This window comes from Notamacropus eugenii, chromosome 5, assembly GCF_028372415.1.
Source record: "Notamacropus eugenii isolate mMacEug1 chromosome 5, mMacEug1.pri_v2, whole genome shotgun sequence".
Taxonomy (NCBI): domain Eukaryota; kingdom Metazoa; phylum Chordata; class Mammalia; order Diprotodontia; family Macropodidae; genus Notamacropus; species Notamacropus eugenii.
In genome coordinates this window covers 267,766,475-267,781,821 of record NC_092876.1, presented here as the reverse complement: position 1 = coordinate 267,781,821, position 15,347 = coordinate 267,766,475, and the positions used below count along the sequence as shown (strand labels likewise).

Below are 15,347 nucleotides of genomic sequence, written 5' to 3'. Positions count from 1 at the left end.
GTTAGAATGGGAAAATAGACAGATTAGAACAATTTATTCCAGTGGCCATGAAGGCACTAAAGCAAGCATTGTGGAGCACTTAGAGCTTGGTTAGATATCAAAGATGCTAAGGCCATCCATTGCATACTGAACCATCTTCAATCCTCTTGACTTTGTCTAGTCACTGGACTTTGATGACTCTGGAAGAGGGAGTGAGGTTGATGACTTTATGCAACTCTGCCTCAATTAGATTCAATTTATGAGAGAATCAAAAGATATCACCTGTTCCATTTTATCATTTTTACCTATCTCAAAGTCCTGTGGCTTGAGCCCAGGTGCAGATACACTAGGAGCTGTAGTTACAACCCTGCACACAGGCAGCCCAGGCCATAAAGTCATCTTCTCATTGGAAGCAGCAGTAGGATTTAGCAAACCCCTTGGGTAGCTAAGCAGCCTTTTTCAAGGACTGCACTGCTCACCTCCTGGTATGAGGAAGGACCTAGGAAAGGTGCCCTAAAAATTGTCTGCTTCACCCAACCCTGTGGCTGAAATGCACAAAAGTACAAAAACTCTTGAAAAGATGAATCCACTCACCCTTGCTGCATGGAATGTGCATACACTTATGGACAACACAAGAGCCAGAAGATCTGAAAGACAAAAAGTTCTTGTTTTGAGAGAACTCAGCAGGTATTGCATCCAAATAGCACCCCTAAATGAAACAAGGCCAGCAAAGAACTTGCAAAGCAACTTACCAAAATCAGAACTGGATACACATTTTGTTTTTGGAATAGCCACAGTCAAGGAAGTGCTATAAAGTTGGCATAAGTTTCTTAGGATTTGCAATCAAAATTAATCTGATCAACAAGCTTGTATGTCTACCAAAAGGAGTGAAGGACAGACTCATGACAATGCAATTGCCACTTACAGGAAAACACTATGCCACCATCTTCAGATCATACGTTCCCACTATGATGAACACTGATGAGGTCAAAGAAAAATTTTATGAAAACTTGGAGACCCTCATCATCAATGTACTGAAAGAGGACAAACTTATAATTCTGGGTGACTTTAATTCAAGAGTAGACACAGACTACTAGACATAGCAGAGAGTCCATGGAAGGAACAGATTCAGAAACAGCAACAGCAATGGTCACTTATTACTGAAGACTTGTACATCTCATGACTTTCTCATCATCAACCATAATAAAACTTCATGGATGCACCCTCACTTCACATAGCATTTAATAGACTATGTCATTGTAAGGAGAAGAAACAGACAGGATATGAGAGTGATGAAGGTGATAGGTGGACCAGAGTGCTGTACTGATCACAGACTTATCCTCTCCAAGCTAAATATTTGCATTCAACAAAAGCTGTGGCCCCCAAGACAAGAAGACTTAATGTTAACAGATTAGAATACTTCTAGCAGAAACAGTTTGTTGCTAACTTGGAGGGAAAGTTGAGCCAATATACAATTAACAGAGTGGTGCAGAAAAGGAGTTGGCAGCTTTCAGAAATTTGATGTACAGTATTGCATCTACTCATCTAGGCAGAACACTTTCAAACATGAAGATTGACTTGGCAAAAATGATGGGGAAATTCAGAAGCTGCTAAAAGAAAAACAAGAACTTCACCGGGTTTACTAGTTCATCCATCTCTAATAAGTCAGTATTTGACTCCATTAGAGAGATGCAGATTTTTTGGTTCAGTAAAAAAGCAGATGAAATTCAGTTTTATGCTGATAGTAATGATTTGAAGTGCTTTTATGATGCCTTGAAGGCTATTATGGGCCAAAGGCCTGTGGTGTATTTCAACTACTCAGTGCTGATAGAGCCACATTGATTAGCTATAAGGATATGATCCTGGAGAGATAGCCTGGACACTTCCATAGTTTTCTCAACAGAGCATCATCAACCAATGCGGAAGTCATAAACCAATTGCCTTAGGTTGAAGTCAATCCTTCTCTGGCCAAAATTCCAACTGAAGAAGAGGTTTTGAATGCCATTGGGCTCTTCTTACATGTCAAAGCACCTGATGCTGATTCTATTTTATCTGAGACTTATAAGATAAGGGGTCCACTGCTCATCCAAAAACTGTCTGAAATTTTTTGGGTTATATAGCAAGAGGAGGTTATTTCCCAGGAGTTAGTTCAAGGATGCTTCCATTGTCCATCTCTATAAAGGTAAAGAAAATATATTGTCCTATGACAATCACAGGGTGGGGAGAGGTGAGGGTTGGGAGTCTCTCTCAGTCATTGCTGAGAAAATTCATCCTTAACAAGATGATCCTTCATCTGAAAGATGGTTGTGGAACCATCAGTTATAGAAAATGGAGAAATTTTAAATACTGGGGATAAGTTCACTTACCTTGGCATTATACTTTCCAGGGATATCCACATAGATGATGAAATTGATGCATGGGGAAGCTCTGAAGGAAAAGTGTGGGAGAAAAGTGGTATTAAGCTGCCTATCAAACTGAAGGTCTACAGAGCCACTGTGCTGACCTCATTGTTGTATGCCTGTGAAATCTAGACAGTGTAGTAGTGCCATGCCAAGAAACCGAACTGCTCCCATTTGAATTGTCTCAGGAAGATTCTGAAGATCACCTATCAAAATAAGATACCGGACACTGAAGTCCTCTCTCAAGCTGAACTGCCAAGCTTTCAAGTCCTACTGCAGAGAGACCAACTCCAAAGGGCTGGCCATGTTGTTCAAATGCTGAACATATGTTTGCCTAAAAGACTATTTTTATGGAGAACTCATGCAAGGCAGGCTCTCATATGGCACTTATAAGAACTGATACAAAGACACTTGCAAGGTCTCTCTGAAGAATTTTTAATTGATTTAGTGACATGGGATACACTAGCAAAGGACTGCCCAGCATGGCATGCCTGCATCAAAGAACCCATCAAAGCAGAATTATAGTAGCTCAAAAAAACTGTGAGATACACAAATTCAGAGGCATCTCCACTCCAAATGTTCATGTGGACCATTTGTGTGCAACTTGTGGTAGAGCCTTCCACATCTGTATTGGTCTGATCAGTCACAGCTGGACATATTGTACCTTGACTCCAACACAGTGATGGCATGTTATTCCTCTTTGAGAATGAAGGACAACAACTAACCAACGAACAAACCAACCGGTTTCTGGATATTTTCTCCTCTCTAGTTTTTCATGACACTATTTTCTCCTGATTCTCCTCTACATGAACAACTTTTTTTTTATTCTTCTTGATGGATCTTCATCCAAATCATGCCCACCAATAATCATGAACGTTTATTAAATTTCTGTCCTGAGCCTTCTTTTCTTTTCCTTGTAAACTATCTCACTTGGTGATGTCATTGGCTCTCATGGATTCAACTGCCATTTTTCTGCAGATGATTTCCAAATCAATTTATCTAATCTTAGTTTCTCTTCTGAGAGAGCTAGTCACACATCACCAGCTGCTTTTTTGGACACCTTGGAGTGTTCACCTCAAATTCAATATGTCCAAAATAGAACTCATTTTTATTGCTCCAAACATTCCCTTCTTCTCAACTTCTCTATTACTGTGAAAGGTGCCACCAGTTACTCAGGCTTGCAACCTCAGTGCGTCTGCCTCTCCTGCACCATTATTTTAAGGAAAAATCCCAGTCATGCTTCACTTCAGTCTGGCCATCTCTTCCATAGCCTTGTAAGCCCCCGAATATCTTTCCCCCTCAATTCCCTAGTTCTGGACCATAAACCTAGATCAAATCTTCTTTTGTTCCTAGAAAGAATGTGTCAGTCTAATCTCTTATGTCCCTACTAATCATCACACTTACTTTCTGAACCCAAGGATCCCTTCCTGGACATCTCTGAGCTTTATGTTTTCTCTCATATTAGAATGTATGCTCTCCAGGAGTTTTTCTCTTATGAGTAGTAAGTTGAAGTGTGTTTTTCACTTGATTGTTGTTAGTTTGTTTGCCCTTAGGTGGCACAGTGGATAGTGGGCCTGGAGTTGGGAAGATGAGTTTAAATCCAGCCTCAGATACTTACTAGTAGGTTGCTTAACCTCAGTTTCCTCAACTGTAAAATGGGGATAATAATGGCACCTACCTCACAAGGTTGTTGTGAGAATCAAATGAGATGTTATTAGTAAAGCACAGTGCCTGGTGCATAATAAGAGTTATATAAATGCTTATTCCTTCCCTTTCCCTTATTCATACCCTTTGGTCATTTTTAGCTATTAGAGAATGGCTCTTGTTTTTATGTTTTTATATTGATTCTCTTTATATCTTGGATATCAGACCTTTTGCAGAGAAAGTTTTTTGCCAAGTTTTACCCCCCAGTTTCCTGCTTCCATTCTGCTTCTCAATGTTTTGCTTTTGTGCAAAAAGAAACAATTTTATATAATCAAAATTGTCCATTTTATCTCTTGTGATCTTTTCTAACTCTTCTCTGGTCAAAGACCCCTCTCCAGTCCATTTCTTTCTTTCTTTCTTTTTTTTTTTTGTATTTAATAGTATTGTATTTTATTTTTCCAATTACATGTAAAGGTAGTTTTCAACATTCACTTTTATAAGATTTTGAGTTTCAAATTTTTTCTCTCCCTCCTCCCCCAAGACAACTCCAATCTATTCTTGAGAAAGGTAGTTCTGTCTTGGTTCCTTTAGTTTGATTTTGATATAAACTTTTGCATATAAATCTTGTATCTATTTAGAGTTTATTGTGCTACATGAAAGATGTTGGTCTAAACCTAAATTCTGCCAGAATTATTTCCATTTTTCTCAGTAGTTTTGTTCTACTGAGTCCTTGTTCCAGTATTTGGAGTCTTTGGATTTATCAAACATTGTACTACCATGTTTTATTGTTGCCAATGTCATGCATATTCCACTAATCAACTATTTGACTTTTTTAACCAGTAGCAAATAGTTTTAATCATTACTACTTTGTAGCAAAGTTTGTATTGCTAAGTCCCCTTCTTTCTGACTTTTTCCATTATTTTCCTTGAAATTCTTGATCTTTTTTTCCTTCAAGGGAAGGTTATTTTTCTACTTCTATTTTGATTAGTTTGACTAGTTTGATTAGTATAGCACTGAATCTGTAAATTAAGTTTGACAGTATTTTCATTTTTTTTATATTGGTACAGTCTTACCATGAATAATTAGTATCTTTCCAATTATGTCTATATTTCTGTGGTGTTTTATAACTGCATACATATCATTCCCATGTGTTTCTTTCTTATGTGTTGCACAGTTATTTTGAAAGGAATTTCCTTTTCTATCTTTTCCTGATGGATTTTATTGGTAGTATAAAGGCTGATAATTTTTGTGGCTTTATTTTATAACCTTTTGCTTTAATGAAACTATTGTTTCAGTTATCTTTAGCTGAATAATTAGGGCTCTTTATTAAACTGTATCATCTCTCTTTGCTTATGTTTATTTCTTTAATTTCTTTATGTTGTCTTATTGCTATAGCTAAAATTTATAGAACTAGGTCAAATTATAGTGGTGATAATGCAGTAGATATTCTTGCTTTATCCTAATCTTATTGGAAAGGCTTCTAGTATTTCTCTATTATAGATAATGCTTACTTTTGGTTTTAGAAAGATACTTTTTACTTCAATAAAGAATAGTCCATTTATTCTTTTGCTTTTGGATACTTTTAACAAAAAAGATCGTATTTTCTTAAAACGTTTTTTTCTGTGTCTATAATATCATGTATTCAAAAACATTTTTGTTACTAATATAGTGTATTATGTTTATAGTTTTCCTGATTTTGAACCAATCTTGCATTCTTGGTATAACTTCAACCTAGCCATAATGCATAGTACTTTTAATAGGTTACAGCCTCTTGGCTAACATTTTACTGAATATTTTTGCATCAATATTCATTAGATATTTTGGTTTATACATTTATTTCTCTGTTTTAATCTCTTCCTACTTTTGACAGCAAGATCCTATTAACAGAAGGGATTGTTGGGATGCCATCTTGTCTGATTTCTGCAAACAATTTATAGAATATAGTTGTTTGAATGTTTGATAGAATTCACTTACAATACTATATAATCCTAGTATTTTTTCCTTTAGAAGTTCCTTTGTGACTTTTCAAATTTCTCCCCCCTCATTAGATTATTTAAATTTGCATTTCTTACATGGCTAATCTGTGTATTTTATATTTTTGTATAGAGTTGTCCAATTTATTAGTTATCTGTTAGCATATAATTTAGCAATATGGTTTCTGATAATTTTTTCCTCTTCATTCACTATAAAGTCTTTTTTTTCCCCATTTTTTTTTTATCATGGCAAAAAAGTTTTCTTCTCCCTTTTAAAGTTGCCAACAGTTTATCTGTTTTATTAGCTTTTTGGAAGAACCAATTCTAAAATACTTTTGTGATAGTAAACACCTGGAAATAAAATGAGCGCCCATCATTTGGGGAATGGCTGAATATATGTCTACTAATGTAATGGAATATCCCTGCATTGTAAAAAGTTGTAAAAGGGATGGATTCAGAGAAACCCGAAAAAACATATGCTGATGCAGAGTGAAGTAAGCAGAAAAGTAAAACATACATAATATGTGTGTATATGTATATATATGTGTGTGTGCATATATACATATATATTCTTTTGCTGTGCTTGTTAGTTACAAAGTTGTTTTTTTTTAAGAGAGAAGGGGAATTGAGAGAGTTTAAATAGAGAGAAGCCAAAGAAAGAAGTCAATGTAATATTTAAAAAAGAAAAAAGAAACAGGAGGTTCAGAAGGAGATGCAGATAAGTATAGCTTTGGAATTAACATAGAGGAAATGGAAGCTATATTTAATAGAGATGGGAGGTTTTGTGGACAATCCTTCTGTTATTCCTTGTATAAGGAAATATTCATATTTGTTGACGCTTCTCAAATTCAGATTAAGAAGATTTAAAAGATGTTATCACATTTAAAAGATTTTTTTAAAAAAGAAAAACCAATTCTTTATTATATTTCCTATTATTTAAATTTTTAGATTCAATCAGTGAGAACTAGTTGCATGGCCAGAATCTAGGAGTAGTTGTTAATGGTCTGGTACCATTTTAAACCATGAGAGCTTTCTTTTCTCACTAACCCTTAAATCTAGTGCTTCCCTTCTGTTGATTATTTCCAATTTATCTTGTATATAGTTTATTTGTATGTAGTTGTTTGCATGTTCTCTCCCCCAATGACTGAGATCCTTAACTGTCTTTTGCCTTTCTTTGTATCTCCACATAGGGTTGTATGGAACATTAACACTTCAGGTGTGAGGGCTTGCTGAGCTTTCATCAGGGCTGCTCCATCCACCTTGGTGTCCACTTGGTTCTCAATTTTCACCCATGACTTCAAGAAACTGTAGCACAAGCATTGGCCACACCCTTATAAACTATCTCAGCAGACGGACTAAACCAGATTGAGGGTAACTGTAGGGCCATAAACTCATTGGTGAGTTAGGTGGGTAGTTAGGTAGGGTGTAACAGCAAGGACCCTGACATACACAGGAGGGCCTGCTGTACAGGTTCTTAGTTCTGCTTTTTTAAAAGGAAAGCAACTTTTGAGGGGTCAACAATCACTTTAATCAAGCACATATTATCATTTACTTAGGTCAAGGGGAAAAGTCAGCACCCTGAACTTCAGAGAAAATACAAACAGAGAAACAAAGATCAACCAACAGACAGGGCTTCCTCAGATCTGACCATAAACAATATATACATCACAGATCCAACTGTCTGAACATACATACACAAACATAGTCACCAGAGGGAGAAGCACCAACATCTAGGTTTTCAAAGCTCTTGTCTGGCCAAATAAACACTTCTAATGAGTAAGTCCCAAAGTTAAACCTCACCTCAGTATTTATACACTTTTCAGACCTGGAGGACAGGACCCTCTGACCCAGTGCCTCAACAGAAATTAACAAAAGGTACTTGAGGCCTATTAATGGGCAGGGAAGATCTAAGTAACATTACAGGTTGTCTACCCCAAGCATGCGAAGACTTCCCCCAGTAGAAGGGTTGGATGAGAACAATTTGTTCGAAAGGCCATGAAGACAGCTAAAGCAAGTTATGGAGCACTCTGAGCTTGGTCAGACATTGACAACACTGATGTCATTCACTGTATCCAGATAAAAGTCAGTTGCCTTGACTTTTATCTTGCCAATGGACTTTGATGACTCTGGTAAAAAGAGTGAGGCTGAAGACTTTGTGCAACTCTGCCTTGCTTAAATCCAATTCAGGCGCAAGTCAAGACATCCCCCATGATGTCACTGGTCCTCTTCAAAAATTAAGGACAAACTACAATCTCCACAGTTAATAAATGTTAACTGTTATAATAATAATAAATGGTTAATAAATGTTGATTGACTGACTAATCTATGTGGGTTCTTACAAAAGGGGCATTTTATTCTACTTACATATCTTCAGCATCATTTCTGGTTCAGTAAGGTGTTTTTACTCAACTACCGGTTCCTACTGAACTTGAAGAGTAGTTGTTAACGATTCAATGTCAACGTGACAAGAGATCTCTAGAGCCAAGGACCCAGGGATCAGTGTTTGGCTTAGTGCTATTTAACATTTTATCAATGATTCAGATAAAGCCATTGATGAAATGTAATTCAATTTTTAGATAATATAGAGCTAGGAAGAGTTAACACCATACTGGAAAACAGTTAGGATCCAGAAAGATCTTGACAAGCTAGACCATTGTGTGTAATTTAATAATGTAAAATTTGATAGGGATAAATGTAAAGTCTTTTACTTGAGCACAAAAAAAGGCAACTTTGCAAGTACAAGGTAGGGGAATCAGCAGTTTTTTGGGGGGAAATATCTGAGAACTGTAGTGAACCACAACCTCAGTATGAAACAGCAGCCAAAATATTGCTGCCAAAAGAGGCAGTGTGCCTGGACTTCGTTAATGGAGGTATAGCGTCCAAGAATAAGGAAATTAAAGTTTGTTCCCCTCATATCTGTCTAGAGTAGTTCTGGCACTATGGGATAATTTTTTTGCATTTCTTGATCATCTTTTTGTTAGGATTTTACTTTAAAACTTTTTATATCGGTATCACTAATGATAATGGCTTATAGTTTGGTTTTTTTTTTTTTTGCTTTATCTCCCGAGTTTAGGCATAAAAGGAGTTTGATACAGTGTTTTCTTTCTGAATTTTCAAATTGTAGCGGAAAGGCTGAGTGTAAGACACAGAGAACTTCCTAACCTCATCTTGAGGTTGCAGATCAGAAACTCTTTCATATAATACTCCGAATGGGTGGCTTGGGGCATCTGAAGGTTAGACTGATTTAATCAAGTAGGATTATAGATTTAGAACTCGGATGGATCTTCAGGTTTATCGAGTTCAGACTTCTCGACCAACAAAAAACAGAAACGGAGGCTTTAAGCGGCTCAGCGCCTAGTCCCGAGCAGTGTCAGGGGCAGGATCTGCACTCAGACTTCTAAAGCCGAGACCGGCAGTCTTTGCCCCACCGAAGACGGGGTACCCCGGGTTAAGCACCGCAGGGAGTCCAGCTCAGGACAGGCAAGCTCCTTTCCTACAGGCTCTCGGGAGGGAGCAGATACCCGGGATGGAGAGAGAATTATGCAGAATGGCTTCGTTAGGACCTTACCCAGGCTGCTCCTCATTACGTAACGCCACAAGGCCGACCTTTCTTCCGCATAAAAGCCTTTCTAATCACAAGGATGTTACATGGCAGCCGACTTCAATCACTTCTGAAACCAACCTAGGACCGACCTCCGGGCTCCCTGCCCCTCCCACACCCACAATGCACCGGGCCGCTCCCCTCTTAGTGGTTCTCCTGTCACGTGACACATTTGCGCGCACTCCTCTTTTGGCGCCTGCGCCGAAGCACCGCCTCCCCTCCCCCGCTATTTTTCTCGGTGGCGGCGGCCACGAGCGGAAGTTCTGGGACGTACCAGTTCCGTCTGTGTGTTCGAGTGGACAAAATGGCGAAGATCGCCAAAACTCACGAAGGTAAGGAATGTTTCCCTGTCCTTGCTCGATCGCCTTTTCTCTTCTCTCAGGTTTCCGCGGTTCCATCTTCCCCTCGTCTCCTTGTTTCTCTCTTCTTTGGGGTCGAGGAGCCCAGCCGGCTCCTGCGGGGTTCGGGGTCGATTGGGCGGCGGCGCAGGCCGCGGTACAATGTAATGGCGTCCCACCCTCCCGCCCCCTCCCCCGACAGCGCTTTGTTTTGTGCTTCGGGCCGACGCTTCCCCTTGGCTTTCCTCGTGGGCCCGATGGGCTTCTTGGGAGCCCAGAGGATAAAGCCGCGGAGAAAGCGGTCGCGAAATCTCCTCAGTGGAGTGCGGGGCGAAGGCCCGTGCGCTGCTCTTCCTAACCCCCGGCCTGGTGGTGTTATGCTCGGACGAGACAGGGAGGGACTCCGCGGGGAGACTCCTCCGAGGCCCGTTACTCCTTGGCCCTGTGGAGCCACATGCCGGGCCCTCGGCGCCTTTGACTCATGTGCTTTTTAATACTAATCCGGTTTAATATTTAGATTTCTCTGGGTGAAGCGATTTGGAAACGTTCTTATTCCCTAACCTCCCCTCCTCCCCCGCTCCGTTATTCTTTTTAAATTAGGAAAGATGCTGTTTGACGTGAGGGAAGGGGAGAAGGGAGGTGGTTTCATTAATATAAAAAGCTTAGATATTTTTATTTTAAAATTGTTTTAACGTGGGGAGGATTGTGTTAGCAAATGAGTAGTATTTTAATTTACTAACCATGTCCCCACTCCGTTATTTTCTGACCAGGGAAGTGGATTTCTTTGTATACCCAGTACTTAATACAGTGGCTGGCACGTAGTAAGCGCTTAGCCTTGACTTGAACGTGGAACCCCATTTTGGGTTATCCAATTTTAGTAGTCACAAGAGACTTCCAAAGAATGTTAAGCCTGAGAATCCGAAATTAAAACTTGTAGCTAGACACTTTTTAAAAATCTTATGTAGTTCTATCTCCCATACTGTTTAAAAACCTTAACTGGTGGCGTTTTTCTTGTTTGTGAAAACTATTGTTGCTCCACTTGAATATTGGTACACAGAGGTCGGGTTAGGAAGCTGTTTCAGGCACTTCATCATAATCGCTTGTCAGAAGAAAGAATAAACGAACACAAATTTTCATTAAATTTGTAGATGACACAAAGTTGGAATGGGTGGCTAACTCACTGGGTAATAAGAAGATCCAAAAAAAATCTTTACTATTTTAGAAAACTTAGAGATAGAGCCTCGATTCTTATTTGTGTTGGATGGTTTGGTCTTGTCGCTGTTGTTTATGGTTTGCTTTTTAAAAGTGTTCTTTATTAAGATGTTTAAGGTGGCCATGGACAGAAACAGAAATTAAATTCAGAGCAGTCAGTTTTGCTTAGTTTTCAGAGCTCCTTTAAATGATTTGGTGGGTAGGATGGTGAAACCATTAATGTGAAGTAGTTTTTTTGAGTGTATTTTCATGATCTACTTAAGCAACTTGGCTGCCCCCCTACTGCTAGGGTCATCAAAAACGGCCTTTTGGTTTTTGTGATATTAGTGTTCAGAGATTATATTGTCTAATAAGTTCCTGAAGTGCACATGTATAATAAAAAAGACTAACATATTAAAAATTTGTCAGTTCAGCTTATTTTTTACTTAAAATTACTAGCTTTACCCGAAGTTTGTACCTTGTGTGTCTCCCTAATCACATTCCTCCCCCACCGACATAACCTTTATTGGTCGTTGGTATCACTTTCCATCATTATGCCACATTAACTCTGGTTCTTCAGTTTATTCAGTTCCATGATCTATCCCTCCAGTCTACTTAACCTCATGCAGAGATGGTCCTATCCTTTGCCTTTACCCACAACCATGTTCATGAACTCTGAAATTCCTTTGTGTAATAAAAACATTTTACTATTCCATTTTTCCTATGTCTTATGACCCGTATTCTTACTGTACCAGCACTGACTATACTTAAGTCCCTTTCCTAGCTTAACTCCTTGGAGGAACTAATTTAGCTTTATGCCATTCCAAACTTTGTTTCCCTACTACCGATCTCTTCACCTTGCCAAACCCAGCCTTGGATTATTCCCATCATCTGAGTGCATCACTTTTATTGATGTTTATTAATGCTACCTGATCACAACTGGCTCCTCATGGCAGCAGGGTAATCCTTTTTTACCTCCCTAATCATTCCAAACCTTTTCATCCCTCTTCAATCCTCCCATCACACCCCATCCCCATTCTCTTACCCTTTGACCTTACCTCTTTATCAAAGTAATTGAAGCCATTTTCTGAGAGCTCCCTTTTGTGTCCTCCTTATATCACTCAGATGTTTCTCTCCACTCTCTGCTTTAGGAGTTCTTTACCTTGGTTTCATAGATAGATTTCAGAGAGCCCACAAACTGTATGGGGGGAAAAATTATTTTCCCCTTATGTTTAGTTGCCTTTCTTTTTATCCCCAGCACTTAGGACAGTACTTGGCCAAAATATGCTCTCATAAATGGCTGTTGATTTTTCTTAACTGATCAGTGATAAATTTTAAAAAACATTCTGAGAATGGGTCCATAGGGTTCTCTCTCCAGACTGCCAAAGGGCTACATGACACAAAAAGGGTTAAGAGCTCCTGATGTCCTGTCTTCCCAGAAGATTGCCTCTATATTGTCATCTCCACTGTTTAATATTCAGTCTCTCTCTTCTCCACTTTCTCTTTTCCTGTTGCCTTCAAAGAGGACCATGTCCCTCCCATCCTTAAAAATCTTCACTTGGTCTTACTATCCATCCCCTCTCACTGTTACTCTGTCATTCTCCTCTTCATGGATAAATTCCATAAGGCCATCTATTCTTGGTGCTTCTTTCTCTTCTCTCACTTTTCTTTCTGTACCCTCTGCAGTCTGTCTTCCAACCTCATCATTCAGGTGAAACTGCTTGATCCAAAGTCAAAGATGCTCTCTCTTGCCAAAAGGTCTTTTCTCACTCCTTATCCTTCTGTAACTACAGTATTTCACACTGTTCAGCACTTCTTCCTGGATAGTTTCTCCTGTTCTCATATCTGAATGATTCCTCAGTGTCCCTTGCTGGATCTTTAAATCATTCCTGTTAACTGTGTGTAGCCTGCAAGGCTCTCTGCTGGACCCTCTTCTCCATATCAGAAGTTCTTTGTGTCACATACTCCATGGACCCTATCTCAGAATATTGTTTTTAAAATGCATAAAGTAAATAGGATTACACAGGAAACTAATTCTGTTGAAATATATTTTTATTTCTTGTCCAACTCATAGATCCTCTGCAATTTATCCACAGGTGGCTGTGGACCCCAGGTTAAGAATTCCTTCTCTATATTATCTTTAGTGGTGATCTTATCAGCTTTCTTGAGTTCAGTTATCATCTCCATGCAAATGATTCCCAGATGTATAAAGGTAGCCCTAGTAGATCTCCAGAGCTGCAGTTCTGTATCTCCAGTTGCCTTTAGGGCATTTTGAATTGTAGTCATTTCAGCCTCAACACCTCTAAAGCAGAACTGTTTTATCTTATCCTCCCCAAACTCCTGCTCTTCCCAACTTGCCTATTACCATTTTCCTACCAGCAACCTAGGTGACCTAGATGTCATTCTCAGTTCCTCACTTGAACACCCTTCATATCCAGTGTTTTGCCAAGTCCTGTTGATTTTACTTCAGTAACGTCTTCTTGTCTCCTTTTCTCCATTCACACATCTTCTACCTCTTGCACCACCTTCTTCATGCCTGGACTAGTACAATAGTGTTCTAACTTGTTGTCCTGCTTCAATTCTTCACCTATTTCAATCCAAACTCTTCCCTGTCCCTCCTCTCCCTTTCTCTCCCTTCTCTCTTCTCCTACACATGCATCCTACTGGTAAAATCCAGTGGTTTCTTATTACCTCCAGGATCAAATATGAAATTCTCTTGATTTTTAAAGCCCTTCATAACTTGACCCCTTCCTATTCTGTCCAGTATTCTTAGGCTTTCCTTTCTTTCAGGTCCTCTAGGATCCAGTGAAGCTGGCCTATTATTCTTCACATGTGGCATTCCATTTTCTGACTTCTGCCTTTTCACTGACAGTCTCCTATGTCTAGAATGCTTTCCCTCCTTTCTTGCCTCCAGTTCCTGTCTTCCTTCAAGACTCAGCTCAAATCCTACCTTCTGCAAAAGGCCTATCCTACTTCCTTGCCTACTACTAATGTCCTCTTTTTGAGATTATCTTCCATTTATGTGTGTGTATACATATATATGTTTGTATATAGTGCTTAGTTATTCACATGTTGCCTCCTCTATTAAATGTGGGCCCCTTGAGGGCAGAGACCCTGTTTTTGCCTTTTGTTGTCTCCCTCAGGGCTTAGTAGAATGCCTAACACATGCTAAACGCTTAATAAATATTTATTGATTGACTTGATTTAACCATGCTGACTTTTATCATCTTTATCAAAAAGCATCTGTTGTTGAGTAATCTGACAGTATATTTGTGTATGTAAAGATTTAATGTACATGACCTTACCTTCCATGATTCTCATAACTAAATATGGATCAACCTAGAGTATGTCAGCAAAATTGTAGAACTTACAGTGGATCATCTAAAAATGTTTTATACTTGTTTTTTTGTGCTGTCATTTGAATGTTCTGGATTTTCTAGGAATTTTTGACAGTGAAACCAAAGTAATAGAATGAAGATTAGTTCAAGGATTTTGCAATTTGTGGTTTTACCATTCTGTTCCCCTCTAGCATCGTAAACTGTAAAGAATGATGAGCTGAACTCAATAAGAGTTGAGATTCAAATTCCAACTTTGTTATTTGTGTGACTTTGTGCAAATCACTTCAGTTCTGTGTATTGGTTGACTTACTCCTTAGAGGATCTCTACGTGTCCTTCCAATTGTGAATCTATAATTCTTCGAACTTATTCCTGCTTTCCACTTGATTTCTGGGTAACATCACTTCTCATAGTACTTTATGTTTTTGATTTCCTACTTTTCCTGGGTAAATTTGTTAATGTATTTGGAATCAAATTTATCGAAGAATATTTGAATCACAAATGGAGAGCTAAGAATATAGATGCTTGTTCTCTCTGTACTTTCTTACGCAAGAGGTATTCTTCTCTGTCTTGTTAGGTACCCGAATTGTGTACCAGCCATTGACTCGGCTCCTTGTGTGTGAATCTATGTAATGGGATGATAATAGCAAAAATGATCTCCCAGTTTTTCCCTTACAAGAGATAATTTTGTGACTTAAAAGTTTCCTTCTAGGCCAAAGGCCTAGAGTCAAACAAATTTTATTGATAGCATGCTCAGCTGTTAAAATTTTTCTCTTGTTAATCCTGTAAGAAAAAAACCTATATTTAACCACAAATAAAAAATTGGTAGCAAGTTACCAGTAAAATATTTGTATCTTCTGCCTTTGCTTGCTCCTTATCCATGAGT

The 15,347-nt window shown here is 38.7% G+C and overlaps 1 protein-coding gene across 5 annotated transcripts in view; it reads left to right on the top strand.

Moving 5' to 3' along the window:
• The first annotated feature begins 9,782 nt into the window (after positions 1-9,782).
• SF3B1 (splicing factor 3b subunit 1) overlaps positions 9,783-15,347 on the top strand; it is a 46,372-nt gene continuing 40,807 nt past the window's right edge. For all 5 annotated transcript variants that reach the window (XR_011967746.1, XR_011967747.1, XM_072612778.1 and 2 more), the window contains exon 1: positions 9,783-9,928. Coding sequence is in view for 3 of the 5 variants with exons in the window: in XM_072612778.1 (XP_072468879.1) it covers positions 9,901-9,928 (28 nt within the window). In the remaining 2 variants the exon portion in view is untranslated. The remainder of the gene's footprint in view (positions 9,929-15,347) is intronic.